Source organism: Cavia porcellus, unplaced genomic scaffold (genome assembly GCF_034190915.1).
Source record: "Cavia porcellus strain 051 isolate PalLab524CR breed Dunkin Hartley unplaced genomic scaffold, mCavPor4.1 scaffold_24, whole genome shotgun sequence".
NCBI lineage: Eukaryota > Metazoa > Chordata > Mammalia > Rodentia > Caviidae > Cavia > Cavia porcellus.
Window position 1 is genome coordinate 23,775,189 of NW_026947507.1, and position 20,505 is coordinate 23,795,693.

Consider the following 20,505-nt stretch of genomic DNA (forward strand, 5'->3'; position numbering starts at 1 on the left):
AAAATGGAAAATCTAAGACCTAGAAAAGATAAGTAACTTTCCCAAGGTAACAGAGATAGTTAAGTAGTAAAAATGTAGCCAGAATTAGGAAGTCCGGCTCTAATTTCTATTGCATTAACAATTGTGCATACTGCCTTTCACAGTTGAGTTATATAATTTATGTTGCAGTGATGTAGGATATTTCTATTGTGGTTTTATCATACAATGAACTTTACATTGTCTTGAGACTTGATATTGGTAAAATGATCACTATATGATTTTGAAAACTTTAAATGATTTTTATTTTTGGAATATAGTAATGTTACGTATTTTATAACTTTGTTGTGAAAATTTTTAAGAGTATCTTAAATCTATGTTAATAGATTAATAAATGTAAGGTTAAATTTACTATAAATTCACTTTCATTTTTACTTTTATGATTGCTTTCATTACAGTCGTTGTTATTACCAAAATATTATATCGATTCCATGTAACTGCAGACAACTGTCCTCCCATCCTTTTAATAAAATGCCATCACTCTCTGATTGGATCCTACTTCTTACACTAAGTATAATCCTGCTGTTTTTCCCTTCACTTTGTGTATCTGGTAATTGTAATTTTTTTGACACATGCATGATCACCTTCTTAACAAGATGACTCCACACTTTTTTGACATCTCTGTTCTATTTTAAAGTTTTCAATCCTTATTACAGGATTATACAAAGAATAACAATAATGCAATTGCCTATCTGTCATATAGCAAGGTAACACACGTACAATGTATCTTTGTACCTCACAAATTGTTTCACCAATTTTTAATTCTCTCTTCAATGTGGTAAGATAACTACATAGGAAACGTCTCAGGCTATTCTTCTAGGAAAACATTCAAACTATTGGAAGCACACAATCTAAATTTATCATTTAGATTGTATCAACTTTCTGCTTTTCTTTCTGACTTATGTCACTTGAGCATCTCCACTTTCTTTGGGAATCGCACCTTGAATCCCTTGGTGTATCAGCTGTCATCTGAATTCTTTTACTTCTACCACTTAGGACCTAAAATTCAGACCAGTATACATTGATACTAAAAATGTGATAGTTGAGTTGCATATTTAGACTTAGCATTTAATGTTTTTTAGCTTTGTTTAAACCTCCTCAAGTGCATGTAACTGTAAAGAAGAGTTCTAAGGTCAAATTCTTAAACCCAATACCATGTCAAAGCCATCATTTGTTTGCAACCATTAGTGTGTTAAGCCTGTTCTGCATTTTCTCTATGAAATTAGACTGCATAGGTTCAGGGGTTGTGTGTGTGTGTGTGTGTGTGTGTGTGTGTGTGTGTGTGTGCCTTACGTTGGTCTGAATTGAGTTAGCACTTATTCAAATGAATGGTTATCCAGTAACTATACAGAAATTACTTGGAATAGGGCCACATATAGATATAACATGCACAAACCTTCTAATCTCTGGGTATTTTGAATATTGTGTTTCCTATAAAACAGTGTAACCTCTTCCTGTGTGATAGGTGTGTATCTACCTTTTTAAACTAATAGATAGCAAGTTAATTGAAAATAGATTTATGGTTATATCATTTATTTCCCTCAGAGTCTAATACAATACATTGTCCAAATCGCACATCCAATAAATACTTTATTAACAACAAATAGATGGATTGATAGTGATATAGCTGATTATTGTATTTTTATTGTATTTTCATTGAGTTAATAGACTATTGAAGCTTGTCTGGTACTTATAATGAATGCTAAGCCCTCAGAAAAAGTTATAGACTACTACATGTCATTTTCCTTAAAGGTTTTCTATATCCAATATATATACATATATAAAACCAATTAGTGTGCTCAGAAATATTTTCATGAAGCAGTCTCTGTTTCCAAATGAGGAACTGAGGTTCATAAATGGTAAGTGAGGCCAGGGATATAGCTCAACGGCACAAGTGCCTGTTTGGCAAGCACGAGGTCATGAGTTTGATACACACACAAGAAAAGTAGTTGACTTACCCCAAATCATATTGTATATGTCTTTAATGGTTGAGGTCAGTGTGTGAATTTAATCCAAATTTCCCTTAACTATTTATTCACTAAATGCAGAGAAAAATGGACACTTCAAAATTTATTTCTTTCACACATACAAGTTTTAACTCTCCAAATGACTAGAAAATTCAGAGTGGCCACATTCTTTTTCTGTTCTCTAACTCTACCGAAGAGAATTGGAATTTAAAGCAGTAACTGCAATGCTTTGATAGTTCCGATCTTCTTTCACATATTTCTTTCTTCAGAATAATCAAATTCATCTTGTGCCCAAGATTTACACAGCAACAACAAATGTAGCTCTCAAATGTTTCCAGGTAACTAGTACAATGAAAAAAAAAAAAAAAACCTACATAAGAAACAAGAGTTTTGTTTTTATAGGAAATACTTCTTGTCAGAGCAAATAAATACTTCTTTTTCTCTTCTATTAGAAGGTCTAATTTTTAAGTTTTCAAAACATCAAAAAAGAATTTAATGACTTCTGCAACAAAAAAATTAAAAATGAATTATCAACCTAATTTGCATGTGTTAGACCAAAATAAATGAATAAAAGGAACGTGAGAAAAGTCCTTTTCTTTCTAGATCCTATTTTTTTTAATGCGAAAGTGTTCTCTACTGAATTCAACACAAGACAATGCCTGTAAAAAGAAACCACCTGTAAATATATGTTAAACAAATACTAATTACTTTGCTAAAGGCAATAATTGCTTATATATACTATACCTATTAACTCTTGTTATATTCTCTTCAAGATGTTGAAGACTCAATCCTCATTGCCACAGTGTAGAAAGAATTACCAACTTCTCATAAAGAAGTTGATCTGGGCAAGAGTCAAGAGTGGTCACAGACCACAAAATGAAAAATGCTAGAGTCTAAATTCTAATCCAGATATTTACTTCCAAACCTTACATAACGACCTACTAAAAGTGAACAAAGCACTATAGAAATACTGCTACTTCTCCTCAATTAAATTCAGTTAGATGATCTTTCTGGGAAAACTTGTTAAATTTAGATGGTGGTTTCGACAATTTGTTCATTTTACTATGAGAAAAACATTCAAATTTATTATGATAATTATCTCTGGACTATTTCTAGACTGCAAATATTGAAATACCATTGCATGAGCACTTGGGCATTCGAAACAATGTAAACTTCGCTTTCTAAGAAAGTTCATGGAAATACCATCACTCCTACAAAGGCAATTAGTGCTACTACCATACACTATGCTAACTGCAATTGTGTTAATTACAATACAGTTCTGAATTGTCCTATTTATACTCTGTGAGACTGTAAGAGGCTAAATCTTTTCCTGCTTTTCATAGTAGCTAAGTGTATATAAGCATTCCCATTGACAGGTGAAGCTTCTTTATTTTTTCCACACTTGTTCCTCAGAATTACATTAATAAAGTTCAGTGGTACATCAGCTTTATATTCATGATGATGAAAAAACAAAAGGTTCTACAAGTTAAAAATACTGTGGAAGAGGACAGGGATTTAGCTCAGAAGCATTAGTGCCTGCCTGGCAAGTGCAAGACTATGAGTATAGAAAAAAAAAAAAAAAAAAAAAAAAAAAAAAAAAAACAGTTGGGTGGATTTAATTTTTCTTGATAAGTGAAGGCATCTGGGTGTATGTGTGTGTGAGTTTCTAGGTGAATATGTGAAATGAACATGATTGAGAGAATTGCTACACTTTTTTTCAATCACATGGAAGTAGGAATGTTAGAGGAAACATTGGTGTGACTTGAATTCATCAACAACCCTAAATATATTTTTAATTTTAGTTTCCTTTCTAAGCCACTTTAATGAATTAAAAACAGCAGGTCTTAATATATTAGTATGGGTGAAAGTAATCATACAATTTGTGCCTATCTATAAACGGTTTCAGAACACATGACTTTATTTGTTCTTTTTTTAGCCTATTCAATCATTACAATTATATCTGAGGTCACTTAAAAATCCTTAGTTGTATGGGATGACAGTTGGAGATTTTAAGAAGAACAAATGTCTATGATAGTTTGTCTATCTTTATTGTCACTTACAGACCTTTCAATTGTTTATCTTTCTACCTTGAGTTCCGAAAGTACTTTTACAAATCTATATGCAAATATGAAGAAAAGAGACTAACAACATGATCTTATCAAACAGTTTTAAGTGCCCTAAGTACTTTGTCCTTGAAGTCTTCAGCGTCTGCACTTCAAGCAAGGGAGAGATGGAAGAGACTGAAAAACAAAGCACATTTGTACTGATTTTAAGGTTCCACATGCCTCTTACACGGCAGAACACCTCTGTTTTACTTATCTTCTCCTGAAAGGCTGTCTATCATCTGTGTAATGTAAGGAGCAACATGGTTGCAAATGCTACTCCTGATAATTTTTTTTTTTTTTTTTTTTACAGAGAAATCACCATTTTCTCTATCCCACTTAAATCACCCAACCTGTGTTACCTTCCCCTGTACCCTCTACCTTGATTTGGCTCCTATTATACGCAAAATTTATAGGAGGCTAATTGATTCAGCACAGCTTATCTAACTCAGAAATGAATGGGGGAAAGCTAAACCATCTCGTTTTTTTATCAGATTGTGAACAGAAGTCTATGTCACAGTCTGTCTCCCAGGGGGCAGTGTGATGAACTAATCATGTAATGATCTATTAGGTCACAGCAAATAATTAAGGCACTTGATACAGTGGTCTGTGTGACACCATCCTGTAGTGATTCTGAAAGGATTTTCCATAAATTTAAGAACAGGGTCTTTAATTCCCTAATTTAAAATCTACATCACAGCTAATTAAGAACAGGATGGCTCAAACTAAGGCATAACTTGACCGGCAATATCTTGAGAATGACTATATTCCATGCAGAAAAGAAAAATTTCCATACTTAGTTCTTCCCACAGCAAAGGTATCTGCTGAAAAAGGAATACACACTTTATAGCTTTAGTGATCAGCATTACAAAAGAAAGTATAAGACAGTTTGCAGACACCAGAAGCCAACTGCCTGACATTTTTATATTATAAAACACGTTTAAAATGCCACAGGAGAAAAAATTTTCCCAAGCGAGAGGAAGACACCCAGGAAGTAAGGACAAGATTAACATTAGAAAAGTTACGTAAAAATGCTTAGAAATTTCTTTCAGGACATTTTTTTTTTTTTTTAATGGAAGTTAAGTCACACACTGTCAAGAAGAATTTAGGTGTGGACTAGACTAAAATCAAAACAGTACTTCACAATATTTCCATCTTCTAGGTAGGCACTCACAGAACTTTACATATTTTATTACATGACAAGCATGAATAGTCTTATTTTATAAATAGAAATGCAAAATTTTGAAAATATAAGTTATACCAGTTCAAAGTGACTCATAGTATGTAGTGCTTTAATGTGTTAGAAAATTCAAGATAAACATAAATTCTCAAAATCTAGACTGTCTGATATAAAATGTTTTGACCTTTATTTTTATTTCAAAATTTATATAATAATCTTTATACTATGAATATTCTATAACTTATTTTATTTCCAACTTAATTGCCAAATTACAACTATGGCTTCTTTTCATGCTAAGATTTTTGATAATCTAATGTATTTAAGAAAAGAAAGTATTTAGGTATATTTCCCTATATGTATTTGCATATGTAATTAGGAAAAAATACAGTAATACTAGATACAAGACTTTTGTTCTAAAATATTGCATTTTTCTATATATCAACATATTGCACAGCTCAATTAAGACTTAAATCGCCTAAACAGCTAATTGTAAATTAGTTCAAATGCAGCTAAGACCAGAAATAGAAAATACTTGTTTAAATAATGAATTAAGGATCACCAAAAAATAATCATACATCAACCATTCTCAGTGAAGTATCATTTACCATCAATAGATTACTTTTACTATTATGTATGTTTCTAAGTAAAATAAAGAAGATACTGTATCCCAGCAACAAAAGATATTCTAAATCATCTGAAAATAGCATTATAATTTAATAACATAAACAAAAATAATAAATTACTTTAAAATATTTATGAAACTTAAAAATCTCCATTTATGTCAGTGATCTGATTTTAATTTGTGATGTTTAAGCAATTAAAAGAGCCATAAAAATTTTGATTGCATTATGTTATCGAAACTATTTTAGCATTCTTTTTGGTTCTATAAAGAAAAGGGGAAAAATCCTTAAGTAAGTAATTTGGGTACTGCTGCTTACATTTTTTCCTTTTTTGCATCATAGATGCAGCAAATGTACAAAATTTATAGAGGATTATCATAAATATTACATCTAACGTAGAACTATTAAATACAAACAATTGATTTGGAATAGCACACTGAATGTGAAAAGAAATGCTTTAAATAATAAACTTTGTGAAAATATACACAACTTTCTGCAATGTTTATCTTTTGCTCCTTTTAATTTACTTCAGATTATATAATAAATATTTTTATAGTGAACAATAGTTACAAAAACTATTAATGATGTGGTCTGGTAAAACAAATTAAGAATATTTAAAAAGTAGTAGTCATTGCATAATTCAGAACTTCCTAAATTAAATTTCTTTGTAACCCACTGATACTATTAAATTCTTTAAAGCAAGAAGAGTATTTAACTCCTGTATTACTAGCATTCCACACTTAGAACCAGAACCACAGGTTATTTCACACAACTATAAAAATAGACTGCTCCCATGGGCATGTGACACTTTTTAAAATAGCTTGAGTACTTATCTCTGTCAATACCTCAAACAGCACATTATCTTTCTCCTTAGGATTTTACAACTTGGAAATAAACATAGAAATCACGGTTTCTGCAGAACATTTAGCAATTAGCCAATAAAATTCTTTTTAAACTAAGTTGTTAAAATTAACACATTATCCATGTGTCAAATTATATGGTAGGCCTGTAAATCTGTGTAATTAGTCAAGGTACTTACATCAAAATATGGATACATAAGCAAAATATTACCTCATAATATTAAACAAGCTTAATTCATCATTGTAAGTCACTTCTACTTAATCAAATATGTTAATAACTTGACTTATCCAAAAGTTATGTAATGATGTGAACAGCCCTACTTGAATTTTTATTTGTAAGAAAGTAGTAGTTGTAACCTTATTTAGATGAGTATATGATCAACCATCATTTTAGGATTTGAAACTACATTTTCTTCATCTCTAGGTTTCGAAATCTTTATGAAGGATTATTAAACAAGATACTCATTAAGCTGAGTTTTTTTAGATGTAAACTTTGAAAAGCAGCTGCTGCTTTTGCCACATATGTTTTTTAATACCCTTTACTTTAATACTGAAAATTAAGTATCATTTATGGTGTAGAAGAACATAAAACAAGGAAACTGCTTTGAAGATTTTAATGACAAGGCAAAGAGTTGAATTACTACATTGTATTACTTAAATGTCACTGGACAAATAATTTTCTCACTAGGGTCAAAATCAATAAAGCCAATATGAAAGTTGTAAAGAGCTCATTAATAAGATTAATTAGTGCTCTACGTTAGCTACGCCAGAATATACATCAATTAGTAACTGTTAATTGAATTAGCAAAATTTATGAAAAAAGCTTGTTTTTATGTATTACTATTGAAATGAAAAATTTGCATAGAATTATACTGACTGCTACTGTGAGTAAAATTTTGTGGTATACCAAAAGTTGGAGGAATAATTGATTTGGATGGAAAAAATAAAACAGTTCTAAGTCCAAAGCGCCCACCTTTATACCCCTCCCCCCCTCCTGCAGTGGGAAGACAAAACAGAATATACATCAAGGAAAACTCAAATTCATATTAGAACTCATGATAAATTTCAATAACTGAAGGATAATATGTCAGCACTTTCCTCAATATGCAAATCTACTCGCTATCTTTAAAGTTTAGTAATGACTTTGCATCATAGTGAACAAGCAAGTTACTTCCATATACATTTCAAGGAACCACTGGAGTAAAGCAAATTAAACTTTAAGGGTAAGAACAAATAAGCAATTGCCATTAATACATATTGCCACTGTCTAGAAATGGACTTCCCCAGTACCTTGCATGTGTAGAAGGTACACTGTGTACATGGGTGATGACCCTTGAAATTAAGAATATTAATATTCCAAGGTGAGATATAAGACTAACTGGAAAAGTATTACATCAATTTCATGAAGGCTGAATTTTTATTTCAAATATATAATTACAAAGCTGTTCAATTTATTAACAAACAAGTAATTTAACAATGTTGATTTTCATCAATATTTTATGAAAGATACTTTGCATTACTGTTTGCTAAGAAAGATAGGTTTTTGATCCATGTTAAGTTATGAAACAGGCACACAAATGGGCTGTGTGCTCTGTAGAAAGAAAACAGCATACTATATGGTGTTACTGATATAAATGATAGATTTTATCCCAAACTGTCATCATCAGACTGTGGAACTGAATAGATAGTCCTAATAACTCTGCCCATGTTCCCTACCACACCACCTAAGCAACTGGGAGAAACTAAGTTTCCATAAGGTAAAAAGTTACTGCTTAGCAAAAATAATAACTGAAATATCAAAGAATATAAATTTTGTTAAAAGTTCTTCAAAATTTCAGTGATTTTGTTGGCCCAGTTTACTGTAATATGGACATACAGACAAGAGAGAAGGCAAAATCCAAAACCTGTAATGGAACTTGCACCAGACCCACCTGACCTCTCACAGTTAGGCTTCCACTTCTAACCCAAATCAAACTAAAACAAAACATAGAAAGTATCTTTTTATCTTGACTTCTTTTATTCCTCTTTTCCAGTGCAGTTTACCTTTTATCACACCACTGGCTACAGCCTGAAAACAAGTACCTGCTTAAACTCCAAAGTCTCAAGAGTCTTGTAAAATCAACTCATTAAAGACTTAAAAGAAAACCCAAATCTAGCCTGAAAAAGCGTTGCATGGCTTACCAATGGTCCTGTGATCTTTTCTGTGGATGGTACTTACCTGCTGTTCCCCAGGCTCTGCAGACTTTACTAGGTGTTTATCCTTGTATAGAGACCAGAGACCAATATTGGGCAGGAAAATTAAAGCCACCATGAATAATAAAGTCATCTGCAGAAATCTCTTCTGTTTCCTCTTCATGGCAAATGGTAACAGAGGAGAAAAGTTAAAGGAGATGGCTCCCTGACTGCTTCTTGGGTTTAATGCCAAAGTCCTTTCCTCTCCCCTGCGAAGCACCAGAAACTGAGGGGAAGCTACAAACTTTTGTTGCGTGCTCAGCACCAATCTGCAGGATTCAGAGGGAGTTGGCCATCTGCAGAACAAACGCACAGTTACTTTCCCCCCGGAAAACTATGACGAAGGCATTATCTATTGGCTTAGAAATAAATGACTCAACTGAGAAAATCATTAAGCCTATTGACCTCCATTAATACAAAGGAATGGAGTAAATATGATCATTTTAAAGACTAAGTTATGAGAAAGGCAATAGCATGCTAGACACTTCACAGTTGCTTCTTCTGACTTTCTCCTTTGCCCCCTCCCCACTTGGAATGGGGGTCTGGTTTGAGGAAGATCAGGTTAGGACAGAGCTGACTGATTGGGAGGGAGTGACGGACTTGTCCCCATCAAGTGTCAGAAAGGTAAGTGCCCGCTTCTGACATTGGCACATCACCTTCCCCATCTTCCCCAAACATCTGCTCCCGCTCTACCCTGGGAATAACTCACCTGAACTCAAGTTCAACTCCCTCCGGAGCCAGCTTGCCAGCCGACTCCACGGGAATCCAGAGCCACGCTATCCAGGGAAGAACTCCTGTTTGGCTAGAGGTCTGCAAACTCCGGGAGCCTCTGGCGCTGCCCAGACGCTCCGGTCAGGCAGAGGCTCGGAGACCCGGAACCTGGCGGAGAGGAGGCTACAGATGTCAGCCCAGTACAGTCAGGAAGTGAGGGCGCCACGCCGCGCCTTCCCTTCCCCTTCCCGCGCGGTCCCGGAGCGAGCTCCTCCGCCGCGCGCTCTGCCCATCAATCTCGCCCCTCGCTCGCTCGCTCGCTCGCTGGGGCGACGCTTTCACGCGCCGCCGTTCATGTTACCATTCTTCTCCGGCGACGGAGCCACCCGGAGGAGCATCGCGGGCACCTAGGAGGCACTGTTTCCGACCTCCTCCAGGAAGGCAGGGGACGCCGCGCGGCGCGGCTCGGGTCTCGCTGCGCCCGGGAGTGCGCGAGGGCTCCGGAGGCTGCGCGGGCGGAGGCGCCGCTCCCCCTGCCGGCGCCAGCCTGCGCGGAGACCCCGGTGCCGGCCACGTGCGGGAGCCCGGGCTGGAGGGAGGGCGGGACCCCGAGTGGGTGGGCGATACCTCCGGCTTCCAGACGCTATATAAACACACCCGGCCGCCTGGAGGAAGAGGAGGGCGAAGGTTCGGCGGCGGAGGACGCGGACCTCTCAGACCGCGTGAGCCTCTCTTTTTCCGGCCAGGGCTTTTCGGGGCCACCTCGGGATGAAGAGGATCCTGGCTCCCCAGTGGTCTCACCCAGAAGGCGCCAGGCCTGAGATTCCCGTGCAAAACTCGCCGTGCGCCCGCCAGTTTGCCCGGGATTCCTCCACCGTGCCGAGGGGCTCTGCGCGAGCCCGCCGCCCGGAGGCGGAGGCGCCGCCTGGCTCCACCGTCCCGCCGAGGAGGCGTCCCCCGCCGCGCGTCCCGTCCCGCCGCTCAGGCCAGGTACGTGGAGGGGAAGGAAGAGAAAGCCAATCCCGGGGCGAGGCGGAGTTCTCCGGGAGCAGCTGGTGGAGGACACTGTGGAGACTGGCGGCTCCGCGTGGGTCGGCACACACCCGGGGCCCGGTTAACATTTGGCAGTATCACCCCCTTCTTTGCACGCCTGCATTCGGGTTCCTTATCAGTGCAAGAGCTACCTGCGCCTTACTGATGTCCATCACACTTCCGTCAACAACTGGGGAACGTGGGGATGGAGATAAGTCTTTGGCAGATGGGACCTGCACCCCCTGACCCCAGGACTAATGCACCACCCTCTCGCTGTACAGACACGAACCCCTGGCAGCCTCTCCGAGGATCCAGCGTGCCTTGCACTGCTAGGGCTTGCTCCTCGGATTCAGGAGCCCTCACTCCTGAAAGAATAGGGCCTTAGGTAAGCTTGTTTCCAAGCTGTGTCAGCCTGTCCAGAGCCAAAATCCTTCGCCATGGCCATCTCTTTGTTACCAGCTAGAAATGATGTCTATTAGCTTGGGATGGATAAGGCTGTACACTGAACGGTATTTCTTCCCCTCTTTGTTGTTTTCCTCCATCTCTTCCTCTCTCCTTTTTTTCTTTATCCCCCCCCCATCCACTCTCACTTAAGTGTCTCCCTTGAGAAACACATAGAGTTGAGTGTGAAGAGGCTTTAAACTCTTCACATTATGCATTTAAAATGGCTTTGAACAATAGAGACTGGATGTATGACTTGATGAATAAAGCTTTATGCTGCGATGCTTGTTTTTCTGTGAATCGATTCTATTTTAAAAGAGTAGAAACAGAGTTAATAAGTGTTTTTAAATGTGCCTTTTTCATAAAGAACATTTATCTATAATTTTTGCACACGTGCAGTTTAAGAATCTGGAGAGCAAGGGATTTAATTCTTCTTACTCCCACACAGGTACACTTTTATACTCGAGTTATTTTCTAACCTCCTTTTTCTAAGTGCAGTTCTGATATACAGAAATGTGAATTCTGGGGAGTAGCAGAAGAACACGGAGAGATTTTCTGGGATGATTAAGTCTCAAGGAAAAAGCATTTTGAAAATTAAGCTTATTGGATATTTATTTCTTGTCTATGAGTGCAGTTACTGATCATGTAGCAAGAGGGAAAAAAACCTTGAAAGTACACTTGGAACTGAAAAGTTAAAAGTTAAAATCCTTCACATTTTAAAATCATTTACACCTCTAGAAAAATCCTGACTCAGAAATAAACATACTGTCATTGTATTTTCCAAATCCAGGATGCTCAGTATTGTTACCTTATTGAAGGTCTTAGGTAGTAGAGCACAGAACATTATTAATGACAGTGAATGGATATAACCATTAGTCCTCCAGAAAGTACATGTAAAACGAACAGTACAAAGTAGGAGAAAAATATGCTTATTTTTGCATTTACTGTGTAAACCATCACTTTTGCTCTTCTCCCCACCAACCGAGTTTATTTATTTATTTTTGACTCAGAGAAGAATCTCCCCATACCCTGCAAACTGGAGGTCTCTTACAATTCCACATGTAAACTATAAACTTAATACATCTAAGAAAACTTGATATTTTAGAATGGATTTACCAATAAAAACTGTTAAATTACTTGATCAGATAATCCAAATTAAATGCCTATACAAATACAGGCAGTCTTTAAATTGGTTATTAAGATTGATTTAATCCAAATTCTTATGTCTTATTTCCAAAGATTTAGTGTTCGCCTCTCTATGATGTTATAGTTCAGTCAGCAACCTCAGATAATCAGAGTCTCACTGTGCCTAGTAGTGTGCTAATAATTATGGGGACACATACTTTAATAAAAAAAAAAAAGCAGCTACATCTACTTTGCCACAAAGAAGGATAAACTGGAATCATTTGCAGGAAAATGCTTGCATGGGAGACCATCACATTAATGTGAAATAAATCAGACATGAAAGTTTAAATGTCACATGGTTTCTTTTTTATAAATAACTCAAAATACAAATGAACATTTATTCCGGATGAAAATATAACATAAGGACAATTGCAAGCTACTTACTGTTGTCCTAAATTGGGCCAAGCTCAAAGCCTATCTTAGAAGATGTAGGAGTATATTGTATTGGATCTCTTTTTGTACTCCAAAGTTCAGTGATTTATAATAACAAATATTTGCCATCTTAGGATTCTGTGCACTGAATTGGCTCAACTTTTGTTATTTTGTTGTACTTGACGGAGGCTAGGGCCTGGAGGTTTGTCCGGGCTGGTAAAGATGGATAGCACTGGACACTGACTTTTGGTTGGAAGATAGTCTGAGACATTCACTTAGAGCTCCTCGACCTTCTCCACATAACTAAGGATATGACCTAACCTTCTTATAACATGGCAGGTGGGATCCACATGAGAGTGCTCCAGAACACATGTCAGGAGGGAGAAATTTTTAAAAAATACAGCACTAAGTCTTCTTAATGGCTGAGTTTAGAAATGGCACAACCTACCTTCTGCGATAACCACAGGACTGACCCAGGTTCAGAGCTGGGTTGGAGATGGGGAAACAGAAAAGACATTTTAATGAGAGATTTGACAAAGAATGCTTGGGCATCTTTAATGTGCTGCAGACACCCAAAGGCACAGAGATGAGATTTCATAAAAAGGCCTACCCAGTTAACAAGAGGATAATGGAAGTGGTTTTCACAGTAGTGCTAAATCAGATTGTTCAATTGCTGTGAAGATAAAGAATTGGCTTCTTTTCATTTCCTTACCATACTGAAAAAAGTAAAAAGAAAGGCTCACAATGACATGAACTGAACATAGTTTGAAAGAAAAAAAAAATGCTCTTGATTTCATCATATTAGCAAACAACATCAAACATTAAACTTTTACATATGAAAAGGCAATACCTGTTGAAAGTCTTTTGCTCATACAGCCATGAAAGGCCATCTTTGGATGTTTTGTCTCAACACTGCAGAGTCTGAATCTGTTAAGCACTTGTTGCTAAAAGTAGCAAGGTTTATAAACTAGTACAACCACTATGGAAATCAGTATGGAAAGTCCTCCAAAACTAAAAATAGAAATTCCATTCAACAAAAGCATTCCCTTTCCAAGTATTTTCCCAAAAGGTTAAACTGCACCTTACATATCCTATGACACATGCTTGGTCACGTTGATGACAACACAGTTCCTAGCAGCTAAATCTTGAAGACAAACTCTATGTCAGTGATGGGAAACTTTTAGAGCTTCATGATGCATTCTGTTTCAGCATGTGTGCCATAGGTTCACCCACTGCTTCATGTCCATCAGGGAATGAATGAAGAAAATGTGGTACTTACATATAATGGAGTGCTGCCCTGCCACAAGAATAAAGTGGAATCATTTGCAGGAAAACACATGCACTTTGAGACTGCCATGTTAAGTGAAATAAATCAGACATGCAAGTTTATATGTCACATGGTTTCTTTTTTATAAATAACTCAAAATACAAATAAATAACAAAATAAAAAAATAGATAATAGGAAGTGGTGAGATGGAGCTTTCTCAAATGGGAAGAGGATCAAGAGATAGAAAGAGGGGGAGGAAGTAGTGAAGAAATGTTTGAGACCACTACAAAGCAGCTCTTGGCAGGACTTAAAATTAACTAACTGGCTTTCTATGTGTATCTGTGAGTCTGTCCTAGGCCTGGGCCCCTTACCTGGCGACTGGAGCTTATTCATAGTAAATGAACCTCTATGAATCACTGGTCCTGGGTGAGGCCTGTAATGCCCTGTGAGGCCAGAGATACCTCCAAGGGCAAGATAAGGCCACAGCTGAAGATACTTGGCTCCAATCTCAATTAACAAGATAGAGCCTTCCACGCACAGATTTCTCCTACAGTCTCACTTCTACCGTGTGTTCGTCATAAGACAGTGCTACTGCATTGATTTGATTCATTACTTGGAGACATCCTTGAAGTGATTCCCAAGGTCCTGCTCATTGCCTGTGCTTTCCTCAGTTTCCCTGCCCCTTATTGGACCTAATAAATAAAGTGAGTGGTCCAGAGAAGTCTTTGTCTTAGCCCTTGGAGTCTTGAGCTCAGCTAAAGGGTTTTGATGCTCTGGAGCCCTAAAATTAGATTGTTTGTCTCATTTTATTTAAACCTCCAATGTACCCTAGTTTGGGAGATCAGGGAATCTAGTTAGGACTCGATAAAGAAGGGAATGAAAAAGAAATTAAGACCTGTTTTTTACAGGTACCAATACCTCACAAGGAATGTAAGCATTATATACTGCAAATGTGTAGTAATAAAAATAAATTGAGTATGTTTATTGTAATCTATCAGTGAAGCAAAACTTTATTTGACCTTCCATCTTAAAATGTTAGGATTTATTTCCAATTGAATATTAGTGGTTTGTATGTTTTTATGAAAAAATTCAAAAAGTAGAGAAGAAATATAATTGTCTACATTTAAAGATCTATTTTTGGTTTTATCCCCCAAGATTTCTGGACTATAAGACAATCTTCAAAGTTCTATTCAGGGCAAATTACTAGGATGTTTTGTTATTCATCTATGCTTTACTAAGTTCTTCACATTTTTTAAAAGTAATTCTGCAATGAGACAAGAAATATGAATGTGTTAAATAGCAATTTAAATAAGACTAACTTTAAGTAATAAAATTCATCTAATTAAATAAAGGCACATATTACTGAAATTTTCAACTTATATATTAAAATGTGTAATTTCCTAGTCTATATGATTCCTGACATTCTTTGTGACAAGGCCCCAAATCAATTTCTCTCTGTCTCTGTCTCTGTCTCTGTCTTTGTCTCTGTCTCTCTCTGTCTGTATCTGTCTCTGTCTCTGTCTCTGTCACTGTCTCTACATTTCTGCAAATGCTGTTGGAAACAGGACACCAAGGCATATTTATGAGCTTTTCAGCATCATCAAAGTGTTAAAATGTGATTGCAGTTAAATGTGGTACCAGTTAGAAAGCTATAGATGTTAAAAAGAAAAGTTTGTCTATTTGACCTAAATGTTTTCTACCTAAGCATGATCTTTGCCTTATGGAATTTGAACACTCAAATTTATCTTTATTAATAGACTGTTCCTTGATTAAAAAATATAGTTCCATGGGGATTTCGTCAACAATAATATCACCATATAAAACTGCAGTCTCTTAAGTCTACAAAATAGTACGAAACAATGTAGTATTTGCTTATAATTGTATCATCTTATAAATTTTAAATAATTGATAGATTAGTTATAATAACTGATACAATGTAAATATATAAATAGTTATAATCCTGTTATTTGACGGAATACTAAAAAGCAAAATGTCTGTGTTTGTACACATTCAATGCAGATGTGATTTTTCTCCAGATATCTTTGATGGGGTTGAATCTTCAAACAGGAAATCTTCAGATTCAGGGGAAACTGCATTTATCTTCCAATTTGCTTAGTTAGCAAACCCTGATTTAGCACCTAGAAACCAGTGATGTATCCAAACAACAAGCCTCTCAATCTTGTAAATAATCCTAGCATGTATTTTCTATCAATCATTGCACTTCATAACTTGGACAGTTTAAGCAAGACATGACAATCATCTTGCACAAACAAAGAATGGCAGATCTTAGGAGAAAAATCTAAACCCAGGCATTTTGCTCCAAATTCTATACTGTTAATCACTATACCAACTTTTTATAAACTTTGGAAGGGGGTTGTTAACCTCTCTCTCTCTCTCTCTCTCTCTCTCTCTCTCTCTCTCTGTCTCTCTCTCTCTCTCTCTCTCTCTCTCTCTCTCTCTCTCTCTCGTACTATTTTTACATTTGTGAGATTAAAGGAACTAAAGGAAAACCCAAGTTTTAGAAAAATTCTGATCTAGTTTTACAAACTTGAACTTTTTCCATTCATGTTTTTTTGTGGAGTATAAGAAAAGCATTTATGTTGAAGGTAAAGTTATTTGGTCAACGATAATTAATTTTATGGTTCACACTTATGTAAATATAGTCATAACTATTTTGTATGATTACAGTTATAGTCATGGATTTAGCTCAGTGGAGCAGTGCCTGCCTTGTGAGCTTGAAGTCATGAGTTTGATTCTTGGCACCAAAAAATAGAAAAAAATGCTTATAATTATATATATCACTCATTAGATTTGTATGCTAGACTATACATTTATCTCATTCTTTCAAAATACTTGAGGGGCTGGGGATTTAGTTCAGCAGCATAAGCACCTGCCTTGCAAGCAGGTGATCGTGAGTTCGATCCCTGGTACCAATAAAAATGAAAAAGGCAAAAAATAAATAAATAAATAAATAAATAAATAAAATAAAATAATTGAAACTATTTAAAAAGCATCCCTTCTTATGACTTTAATGTATTTGGGTTGAGAAAGTAAACTGCATCCATTTGTTTCCGTAAGGAGTCAAAATTATTTTGGGGTGATGAAATAAGTGATAATAAATCTAATGTCAGATTTGCGGGGCAGATATTTTTATAACACAAGATATCAGAAACAAAAATTCTTAATATAATTAATAAGATAAATGAGATGTTTATAATATTAGACATCATAAAAATAATTAAACATATAATTAATAATTGAAGCCAACAAAACATGATTCATACTTAAGAATATAACTTTTCTCCTCATCTTTCTCCTCTCCCTTTTTCTTTTTCAGAAGGGAAAATAAAGAATGTCATATACATATTATGCATTGGATGGTCACAATTTTCTGACACAATATTATGTACATGAAACAAAGGAAAAATATCAAAATTTATTATAATTGAGACAATAATAATTAATAGGCATTTATTTAATTTTTTAAATGACAAGGAAATGTAGGTAATGAGAGTACTATGGGGAAAATTGTTGCCTTGAGATGTTCAAAAATTAATCAGGTCTAAGATGGAGGGAAACAGAAGGAGACAGAGACAAAGCGACCGAGAAGGGGACAGTAGGACAGAGAGACAGAGAGAGAGAAGGGAATCAGGCATGCCAGGATTTAGACTAGTATAATTTCAAATCAAGTAAACAGGGAATTTCGTTACTTAAGTGACACTTAAAAATATATTTGAAGCAAGCAAGGAATGAGCCTTGCCTATGATAAGAATGGAATTCCAAGTAAGAGAAATAAGTGAAAAGCCTTGAGGTAGAGATTTGTGGATTTTAAAGAACAGTTTAGGATATTACCAGTCTGAAATAGAGTGGAGTACAGTGAAAGGGGAGAAAAAGTTGGGTGTGGTGTCACACAATTGTAATCTCAACACTGGGGAGCTAAGGCAGGAGGATCATAAGTTTGAGAGTGGCTTGGGCAAGTTACCAGTTTACCAAGACTACCTTGTTTTAAAATGTAAAACAAAATAAAAGAAACAAACAAACAAAACAGAGATATAGGTCAGTGTAAAGGTGCTTGGTTAAAAAAAAAATTAAAAAGCAGGATAGGGTGTGGGGAGGTATTGGATAATGGAGCTACCACGCAGGTACATGGAATGAAGTCTCATATCAAGTATTATAATCAATGATACGGTTTTGCCACCTAATCTAAGTAAGACAGGAAGCAACTCCAGGGACCTGAGTGGAAACTAACATGACCTGACTTGCTCTGGGAAGATCACTCTGGCAGCTGAACTGAGAATAAATTATACAAAACTAAGAAGGGATAAAGGTATTGGGGGGTTTTCATCAGGCTAATTAACAGTAATGGAGATGAAAAATGGTTAGTATATTTTTATAATGTCCTTTTCGTAAAATCACATGGAATAGTTGGTAGAATAAATATGAAATATGAAAGAGATATCCCAGTACTCCAGGGTTTTGGTTCAAGCATTTGCAAAACTGGATTTATGTTTTTAGATGGGAAAGTCTTGGGGGAAATAGGTTCAAAAAGATCAAGTGTTTGGTTTTGGAAGTATGGAACTGATACAGTCAATAGTGAAAAAGATTGAATAAGCTTTGGGATATAAAACTATGGCATCAGGAACACGAGGATGTTTGTAGATTCTAACTTGGTGATATAAATGTGAAAGGGACTAGAGTCCTTCAATCATAACATAGACTGAGAACCCAAGAAAGTTAGTGTGAATTTATGATAGAACTAGGAAATGTGCTCAGTTTTGAAGAGGTAAGAAGAAAAAGACCTTTAATGTAGTGACCATTCATTTAAAAGAAGCTTGTAGAATGAAATGAAGAAAATGTCTAAGAGGAGTGAGGTATCAGTTTCATAAATTAAAGTTGAAAAAGCAAGATAAAGTGAGAGAAATCATGACTGTATATTGCATTTGCAGAATATTTGCTTTTCTGTTAAGAATTTGAAAAGTTAGCAGCATCATGTGCAGTTCAGATGCTAGAAAGGATGACCTCTATAGAAAACCTGATAATAAAGATTTAATTAACATAATTATGTTAAGCACTTAACAGCTAAAGCAAGGTATGTATTTAATTTTGTGCAATATAAGCATACCGTATTTATCTCTGAAAACATTTATCAAAAGAAAATGAAAAGCTTTCAAACATTACTGTTTCATGAGAATTTAAATTATTTTTTTTTGTGAAACTAACACAAAAGTATATTAAACTCACTGCATAAAAACCTTTCAAATTTTTAATGACACGCTTTACAAAAGGCTGAAATATCATTGGGTGTGACATCCTTACTTCCTTATCCTTCCTGAACACGTGGCTGGTTAATAGCTAGCCAATTAATAATGTGCTCAACACATTTTATTAAGAAACTACACTTCCTGAAATCTATGCTGGATCATCTTCATGAGATAAATGTAAGTCTTCTCAGATTTCAAATCTCATTCATTTCTGTTCCCTCTTTTCTGGAAGTCTTTCGGATCTAATTGAGATCTCTCTCTTTCTCTGTCGGTCTCTTTTGTGTGTGTGTAAAGTTGATATTACATATAATCACTGTCCCATATATGTACTCACATTTCTATCATAATGAATGCTAACTTACAATTTTACATAATGCCTCCTAGTACTTAACAATTTTACATAATGCCTCCTAGTACTTAACAATTTTACATAATGCCTCTAGTACTTAGAAAATAACATTTTTTCAAGTGAAAATGAGTGCAGTTATTGCATCTGAATAGATGTGTCACAGTGTTGCTACTAAGAGTGGCAGTAACAAAGAACAAATGGCAAAAGCAAATTCACATACAGGGCATCTTTGTAGCTTTTGTACTTCATAAAATCATCAGTATAATGGCTATCATCTTATGTTCAGCGCTGACTCCTCACTGCTTCTCTACTCAATATGTAATTCAGTCTGAATATTTCAGTTTTGATTATTTCTATCCATTTTAAAACTCAAAATAGTATATTAATGATGTCTGTTATGCCTTTGAATTACATTAACAATTCTGATGTCCTAAATTATTTGTAACCTTGTCAGTTGTGATTTTTTTCAATTTCACCTCCAGACAAGTAAATATGTTTTGAGATATCTTTTGAAAACCTCTAAGAGGCTGTATGTAGTCGACACAATGGTAGTGAAATAAAAAAGAAAGGAAGAAAGGCAAGGAGAGCCTGTGTTCAGAACCCATTTTCTCACTGTCTGAATGACTTGTAAAAGCTGGCCTGTTATTTTGTGACTGAAGTTTTGGAACGTTATACCTATTTCAAACATTAATATGATCCATCAAAATAGAAGGCTTATAGATAGATACCCTAGAGTTTCATGTATATTGGTAGAATAAAATCAAAGCTAGTATCAGCTAATGGGATCTCATTGATTACTTAATCCTTTTTCATCACATTTCTCTGTAAACAAGAGTGAAAATTAAATTAAAGTTAATAGTTGGACCACCTTTCAAAATTGAAAAGAATCT

At 35.7% G+C, this 20,505-nt stretch overlaps 1 protein-coding gene across 4 annotated transcripts in view; it reads right to left on the reverse strand.

Moving 5' to 3' along the window:
- The window catches only part of Galntl6 (polypeptide N-acetylgalactosaminyltransferase like 6), a 993,708-nt gene extending 983,825 nt beyond the window's left edge, over positions 1–9,883 (reverse strand). For all 4 annotated transcript variants that reach the window (XR_010042613.1, XM_023564834.2, XM_063234753.1 and 1 more), the window contains exons 1-2: positions 9,707–9,883; positions 8,984–9,293 (exon numbers count right to left, since the gene is read on the reverse strand). Coding sequence is in view for 3 of the 4 variants with exons in the window: in XM_023564834.2 (XP_023420602.2) it covers positions 8,984–9,121 (138 nt within the window). In the remaining variant the exon portion in view is untranslated. The remainder of the gene's footprint in view (positions 1–8,983; positions 9,294–9,706) is intronic.
- Between the last annotated feature and the right edge of the window lie 10,622 nt (positions 9,884–20,505).